The sequence below is a fragment of the Dinoponera quadriceps genome, unplaced genomic scaffold (assembly GCF_001313825.1).
Source record: "Dinoponera quadriceps isolate SergipeBrazil2010 unplaced genomic scaffold, ASM131382v1 scaffold707, whole genome shotgun sequence".
NCBI lineage: Eukaryota > Metazoa > Arthropoda > Insecta > Hymenoptera > Formicidae > Dinoponera > Dinoponera quadriceps.
The window spans coordinates 1,392,257-1,400,271 of record NW_014555450.1 but is presented as its reverse complement, the minus strand read 5'-3'; the positions used below and the strand labels follow the sequence as shown (position 1 = coordinate 1,400,271).

General features: G+C 34.6%; 2 protein-coding genes across 2 annotated transcripts in view; one reads left to right on the top strand and one right to left on the bottom strand.

The window, feature by feature from the left end:
- The window catches only part of LOC106744212 (ribosomal L1 domain-containing protein CG13096-like), a 1,981-nt gene extending 917 nt beyond the window's left edge, over positions 1 to 1,064 (top strand). The window contains exons 2-3 of the mRNA XM_014618767.1: positions 121 to 686; positions 762 to 1,064. Coding sequence (XP_014474253.1) covers positions 121 to 686; positions 762 to 940 — 745 coding nt within the window. The 3' untranslated portion in view covers positions 941 to 1,064. The remainder of the gene's footprint in view (positions 1 to 120; positions 687 to 761) is intronic.
- A 1,766-nt stretch (positions 1,065 to 2,830) lies between these two features.
- LOC106744213 (sex-lethal homolog) overlaps positions 2,831 to 8,015 on the bottom strand; it is a 37,228-nt gene continuing 32,043 nt past the window's right edge. The window contains exon 6 of the mRNA XM_014618769.1: positions 2,831 to 4,356. Within this exon, the coding sequence (XP_014474255.1) occupies positions 4,268 to 4,356 (89 nt within the window). The 3' untranslated portion in view covers positions 2,831 to 4,267. The remainder of the gene's footprint in view (positions 4,357 to 8,015) is intronic.

Below are 8,015 nucleotides of genomic sequence, written 5' to 3'. Positions count from 1 at the left end.
ATATATATATATATATATATATATATATATATATATATATATAATATACATTGAGCTGTCTAATCTAATATTTTCTAAATCTTCTAAAATCTAATATTTTCAATTTATATTCTTTTACAGATTATTACCATATTCTATAGTGACATCTGATGATGAAGTTGCCTTGTTTGTTTGTGACTTAGAGAAAGGGAGGAAGAAAGATTATGAGCAGACTGTGGAATATTATACAAACATACTGACAAAGCACGGCTGTACTCGTATAAATGAAATAATACCCATAAATCGTGTCAAAACAGAATTTGATCAGTTTGAACTAAAGCGAAGGCTCACCGCTAGTTATGATTATTTTCTTGTAGACAGTCGCATTGCAGGTCATATGTCTCATTTATTGGGCAAGGAATTCTCCGCGAAACGAAAATTACCGACCTCTGTCAGAATGAATAGCAAAGACCTGAAGCATGAAATTGACTATGCTTTAAGAAAAACCAGCATGCAACTTCATTCTTATGGTGACACTCATGTGGTACAGGTAGGACACACTTTGATGAAGGAAAATCAAATTTTGGAAAATATATTGGCTATCTGCAAAAACTTGTGTAAGAATTATCCTGGTGGTTGGGCGAACATACGTTCTCTTCGTTTGAAAGGCATGGCCACTTTAGGATTACCGCTCTACATGACGCTGAGTAAGTTGTTATTGAAAATCGGATTGTTCTATTTGTTAACCAATATATAAGTCATCTTTCGAATGTATGTTTCAGAGGATAAGAATACAGTGGACCCACCAGTTGTAAATCCAAAGAGACCAAACGCTTATCGTGACGTAAAGGGAGAGCTCTCGACGTTCGTGAGGGATACTGATGTCACAGTTAAACCCGATGGTGATGTTATTGTCGAGCGAATCACGCACGAGATGAAGAAGAAACCTCGAGCAAATTGATTTTTATATAAATATTCTATAGTTTCATTTTGAATTTTCATTAAGCACGTGCGTCATGTTGTGTATCTTCGTTAAATCTTGTATGTACCGTAAAAAAAATGTAACAAAATTGTAATCTTGCTGACGTAATGTTCCTTTCTTACCGCTTACATGTAACATCTAACGGTAAGGGTTGTGGATAATTTATTTTACAGCGGGTATGCATGCATGGACGACATATGGCGTTTTCGATTTGCTCACCCGATCATCTTTGCAATACTGCGATTTATAGTTCATGTCACCCAGTGTGCAATAAATGCTGACCGAGTCAACAAAGCGCAATAGGCTGCGTTCCGATATTCAACAGAACGTTTATTTCACAATTATTGGAAGTTTCTTGTATGGGTTACTGTCCTCTAGATCTAAAAAAATAATCCAACCACAGTTCGGGAAACAGTTACGAATGAAACGTCCTGCTGAATATGGCCATTGGTTTGCTTTCAGCAGAAAAAGCGATCAGTAAGCAGTCACTGATTATTAATCTTTACTGTCAAATTGAATTACGTTGACAAATTACTAAACCATTGTGTTCGCTGAACGCAACCATTTGGTCCGAAAGCTTCGACTGCACAATAAGCGCCGTCCTAGCCAGACTAAAATGGTATTTCTGTGAAAGTTTATATCTTCAAGAAAAATCGTATTCTAACTGTGCTCGCCGCGTTATATTGTGATTTTCACGCTGGTAATTGAGAGTGAAGAAGAAAGCCACCTACGGGGTGTACCACGTGTGCGTCTTCGTTCGCTCCCTCTCCGCTGTCTCGCGCTAAAATCTACAACCAGTCGCCCTCGGGATCCCGCATGTATTACATATCTTCGCTTCGTGCCGGGAATACTTAACCATTGTTGCGCGATATTTATCATCAAACAGAGATCTTGCGGTTAGATTTTAAGTATCCGTTGTCGCGCGAAAGAAATACGTATCTTCCTTCCTGTGGTGTACCCGGATGTCGCGCACATGGACAAAGCGTTTGGGGCGAACATTAATTTATCGGGTTATGAAGACTAGTGCTCAGGACTCATTAAGGTGATCGAACAAGTTAAACGGTTCAAATATCACGAGCAAGTCGGCTCTTCTTTTACGGGTCTAGTGAACTAGATGTCTATTCTTTTACGATGAATATTATTCTTGCTCCAACTTTCCATCGTGTTCAAAATGGTCGGATGTTTAAATTTCTAAATATCATAAATTAATCGACTGTTAGATTCGTTTGAATTGCCTGAATTCATCGCCGGAATGTGTCCAACATTTTTTTCGTTTTTCTTGAACGAAAGACATGGCTTTCCAATAGCGCATGCAAATAATTTGAAAAACGCTGATCGTTTTCTTCGCATTTGTGTGCCGCGAAACGTCCATTAAATAATTTCACGTTCAAGAGAGACCCTAAATTCGTTATAAAAATATCCGGACTGAAAATGAATAAATTAAATTGCGTATTCTATCGGCCGGCGTTGCGCGTAAACGAACATTAAAAGCTTGACCTCAAATCGCGTATCATCGGGATTCGGCCTGAAAAAAATAAACTAAAACGGTGTGAGTCGTCTCAACAATACTCTTCGTTCGCGGCTTCTCTCTTTGCCTTTATATCCTTTTCACGTCTCCTTTTTCTCTCACTCTTTCTTTATGTCTTCGTTCCGAATATCTGATCCTTCGTTGAAAAAAAAAAACAAAAAAAGAAAATGGTAAATTGATAAATTGATAATAAGTTGGTGATAAATTTGATGTTGTAAAAAATGCTACATGAAATTAATTTCTTTGTTTGAGAAAATCTTACTTGCTCGCAACTTCTTAACAAGCAACATTCAATGATATTTTGCATCAAGATGCGTTAAAATGATAAAAATATGAATACTACGTAAATTTGACGTCAATAAAAATCTCTTTATTTATAATTACTTTTATATAATTAAAATTGACAAAGAAACTTAGTTTACATCACGTTTCTTCTTCCCGTAAACATTTGCGTGTGCGAATAAAGTTTACTTTTAACAAAGGTACTTTTGTTCTTCCTACTTTTTATAATTGAATGAAACAAGTAAAATAATTTGCAACTATATATGATAACAAGTTCTTATTAGCAAACTTGAAAAAAAGTTTGTAGCCAGAGAGCACGTCTTATTGCTATTCTTATTGTTATTCTTGTGTTTCTTGTAACAAAATCAGACATTTTACGGATTATCGGATAAGCTTCATGTGCACCTCCTCCACGCACACACATATAAATTAATATTGATTGATTGCATTCAATATAAAATACATAAATTCATATGTGACAAAGTTTACATAGCCTAAAACCGGTTTAGTAACTTCCGATATTACAACATACGACTGTTAAATGTCGTATAAACTATGCTTTACACCGATGTAATACCGGTTGTATTTTACTTCCGTTGAAGAAAAGGAGGACTTACAGGTTTTGAGGAGTCATGTGAACAGTAAAATCGTTTTAACAGTTACATTGCCAACTTGAAAATATTCAAATGGCTGTTTGTTTTTCTTGTAACGTACGCTCACGTTATACAATTTTATACAAATAAATTCTATAGTGGGTATTGCTTGAAATCACTTTGTGTAAACAGACATGAATATAAAGAAGTTATTATTACAGTTGTTACTAAACCGGATTAACGTTGCCGTGTAAACTTAGTCTATGTTTCTGCATGTGTGTATGCAAAATTAACAATCGTTATGATGGGTCGTAGCGCTCAATTTATATAAAGTCGAAGATGTATTTGCATGATTTTATGTAACGGCAATGTGTAATTGTCAAGTTATCACATGTCCATGTATGAAATTCTGTTTTAAATTTGTAAAATCAATAAGATTTGTAATAGAATAATTTAGTCTTTGTTCTGTGATGTGAAAGAAGCCATGGAACTTGGGTCGCTCTTTACCCATACAGAACATACGCGGGACAGATGCGCGATTTATACAAAACGTCTCGCTGTTATTTCCTGGGGAGAACTTCGGTTGGTTAGAAGAAGGGAAAGGAAGGGAGAGAAAAAAGGGAAGAGAAAGGGAAAGGGCAACACTCTCTATGTCGAAAGGATGAGTCAGAGAAACCATTCGACCTTGATAACCGCTTAAGTAACATTAGAAAAACTGACCAGCGAGACATTTCAATTCGGATTTTTGATGTTGCGTACAATAATCACCGGCAGAAATATGTTTACGTACAATTTTTTAATTCGCAAGAATCTTTCGAAAATCTACGTGCTTTGAACAGACAAGCAGTGTAGCAATTCGTTCTCTCGTACGCGTGGAACGTTGTTCTTGAGGATAAGCTCGCACTAAGGTGATATCTCGGTCTGCATACTGCTATCCGCCCCTTCCTGTTTCCTTTTAGCGGCAGCGCTGCTAATCTCTAGGCCGCAGCATCCTGTGGGTGGAATGGGCTATTTTATTATAAAGTTCTCTGTTCGAACTTGAAAATCGTCAGTTTACAGGGTACGTCGTCTATCGTTTGCAACGTCTCTCTCCTTCGAGTATTCTGCCGTCGAATGAATACTTTTCACTCTCTGTGACAGTTTTATGAGAAATAGTTATCGAGATGATATATCGCGTCAAGTGATAATAAACAACATCGTATAATCGTCCATATAAATTATAATAATAATTAATGACTCGTAGGAATATTGAATAGGAAATTTTTATTCAATTCAATAATATTATTCATATGTGAGCGACATTCTCATTGAAATAATGTGTAAATATCAATAATTATTACGTTTCGTTACCTCTGACGTGCAAGATAGTGTTAGTGAATAAAGATGTCAACGAGCGATTACGTTGCGGCTCGTCATCGGGCACTTTGCTTTTATAAATGCAAGCTGCCTTTTGAAGGGCAACACTGTGGTCGGCCAAATTCATCGATAAAATCGTACAAGAAGATTGTATATTGTAATCGCGATGTAATTAATGATAGATTCCAAACAGGTTGACTCAAAACATATATATATATATATATTTTTTTTTTTAAGGGTAGATTCACACCGAATCACTTCAAATATATTAAGTAGTTTCGAGTATAATTCAAAATCAGAGATTTTAAGTCTCAAATAATTAAAAAATCTGAAAGATCATAATATAATTAACACTCTATACCTGTGTCTCATGTTGTAACATAATATGATTGATCACACGCACAAGACTGTCTCATATTATACTAATTAAATATTCTCCAATAATATTTCGACATTCGATTATCCTTTTAAGTACAAAGCTATACTAACGCAAAAATATACCTTCTGTAAAATTAAAACACATTTATGATAAACTTTGTGTAGTAGTGTTAGCCATGAAGTTATCTTTTTCCCAGCGAACAATATTTGTTTTTATTAAATCTTTTGGTACACATCCATTGGTGCAACGCTACAAATCACATATGTGTTAATTATTGTTTTCTCGACGAAACCATGTCGATCATTATGTGATTGAACGCTCGCGTCACTTGCAAAATTCGATTATATTTATAACGAATTTGTCACTTCTGTGCTGAATAAAGTGTTTCACTTTGTTTCAATTCATCATTATATTCTCGTATCAACGTAACAGAGACTTTTACGAATTACACAAGCTTGGTTGATTTGATATATTTACACAAACGTGCACGCGTGTGTGCGTGTGTGTGTGTATATATATATATTCTTATATTTACAGAATAATTATGTTAATATAATAAACAAATTTCACTATTTTGTAGATCGATTTGTATGATTACGCATTGCATAATTTTATTAATTTTAACGATGATGATGACAATGATAATAATTATAATAATAGTTGTTTTCAGGTAGCTTTGAAGACGTTGTTACATGTATACGCGCGAACGCAAGCGCGCGCGCGCAGCACTCACTCGCGCGCGCACGCACGCCGCACACACACACACACACGCGTGCGCGCACGCACGCACGCACGCACACACACGCACACACATATACAAATTACATATACATGACGTCAAAACGATAGTAATCTGCTTATGAAAATAAATGTTTATTGCTAAGTTAAAATTTTGCTTACTTTTATCGGTACGATAATTAGAGTTCTAGTTTTACTTTTTTTTATTGCTTCAGAATCATTTTTAACGTAGCACTTAAATATAATTGTGTAATCAAGCAATTCTAGAGAGTAGAGATGTGTATGACGATCTTATTTCCAACTTGTCTCTATAACGTGAATGATCAGGACAAGTTTCTATTTTCCTCCTTCTTTACATAAATCACAGATTCTCGCAGACATTTCGCTTTGTCTTCACTCAACTCATCGCAGATTCGAAACGAGTATAGCCTTTCCTGATTGCCTTCTTTTAGTTAACAATATGACACGCAACTCCGACATATTCGCTTAAAATTTGTTCTCTATAAAAAGTCAGTCTCATTATCTATAAGATGTTGAGATAGTATCAAGTCTTCTTACGCCTTTATCTATCTACCACTGTGGCGAGAATAATAACGATGATCGCTTCATTAATCGAACGATTTTCACTCGCGCTAATTTTCTATGCTAATTAATCGACCTTAAGTACAAAATATACAAGATTTTGACAACTAATTCAAAAGGAAAGAAGTATATCTTACGTAAAATATACGTATTACACACGCGCGCGCACGCACACACAAAATTTTAATAGTATATTCAGGGTGTTTGACAATTATATAATGACAACACTCGTGTGTAGATAGAGCACTGAGCAGAAAAATCCTCTACCATTTTACACGTTTTACAATAATTATTTAAGAATTATTTAAGAAATATATTAAGAACTGAATGCACGTACGGGAAATGGTAGGACGAATTCTGTATGCAAGGTCTCTTCCAAGATGTCTCGAATCTGTTAACAATCTCCTGGTAACAGGTAATAGGTAATATGATGTTAAATAATGAAGGCGTATGCAATTCAGCATTACGCACCATTTGCTTCCCATACATTCATTCGCTAATATTCTCTCATTAATTTCTGAATAATTATTTTTATAAAACGGTAAAGGACCTTCCTATTCAATTTGATGCACTCGAACGTTATCTTTGGTTGTCAGACTATATATATATAAATCATGTATTCACGTATTAATTCACATACACTATATAGAGCATTATATAGAGATATTCTTCGTTAAAAATATTTATGCTGAAAAATCTTGAACTATTTAATGCGCAATATTTAATAAAATAATTATTAATTAAATCCAGCCGATAGTGTGCGTAAGCGCTCTGCTGTAACATTGGCTGCGTTCAGCAGAAAGAGCAGTTTAGTAAGCATTTTGCGCTACGCTGCCAGCAGCCTTGCAACTGTTTTCAGATTTTCTGCTGAACGACACCAGCAGTGTTTACGCTTTTCCAATATGTTTACTAAGCAGTTGCCAGCATATTTTTAATACGCAGGACCGCTTAGTAACTATGTTAAAACAGCGTAAACTTCTGAGAGAGAGTGTTCAGCAAAAAGCTTTACAACAATCGCAAAGCTATTGACCGTAAAGTGCTTGCTAAACTACTTTTTCTGCTGAACGTAACAAATATTATACGATCTAACGTGTCAATTGATTCACATTTTATAAAAGCATGTTTCTAGAGAAAATGTCAACATTTATATTAGGCTTAATAGAGATTTAACGAATCAATAATACTTTCATATAAAATACCTGTACTTTTTACGCTTATAAATTAAGCTAATTTTTTTCATCCAAATTTGAAATTCAGCATTATTAAATAGGATAGATATCTTTCTTATATTTATTAGGCATGCAGGATTTAACAAATTGATACTTAATTTTTTTTATGTATTACTTTTAAATAATTTTTCCTGTACGTCACATCATCTAGTTGTGATTCTCCGTAATTAATTTTCGTAAATAATTTTATTATATTAACAATCAAGTTTTCTTAAATTTGAAAAAATGAGGAAATATTGTAAAATAGAAAATAAGACAAAATTTTTTTTCTTTTATCAACATATGCAGCTTTAGATAGATTCTTTTTCGTACAATAGTTTACTAAATAATTTTACCCTTCCTCCTTCTCTACCCCCCCCCCCCCCAC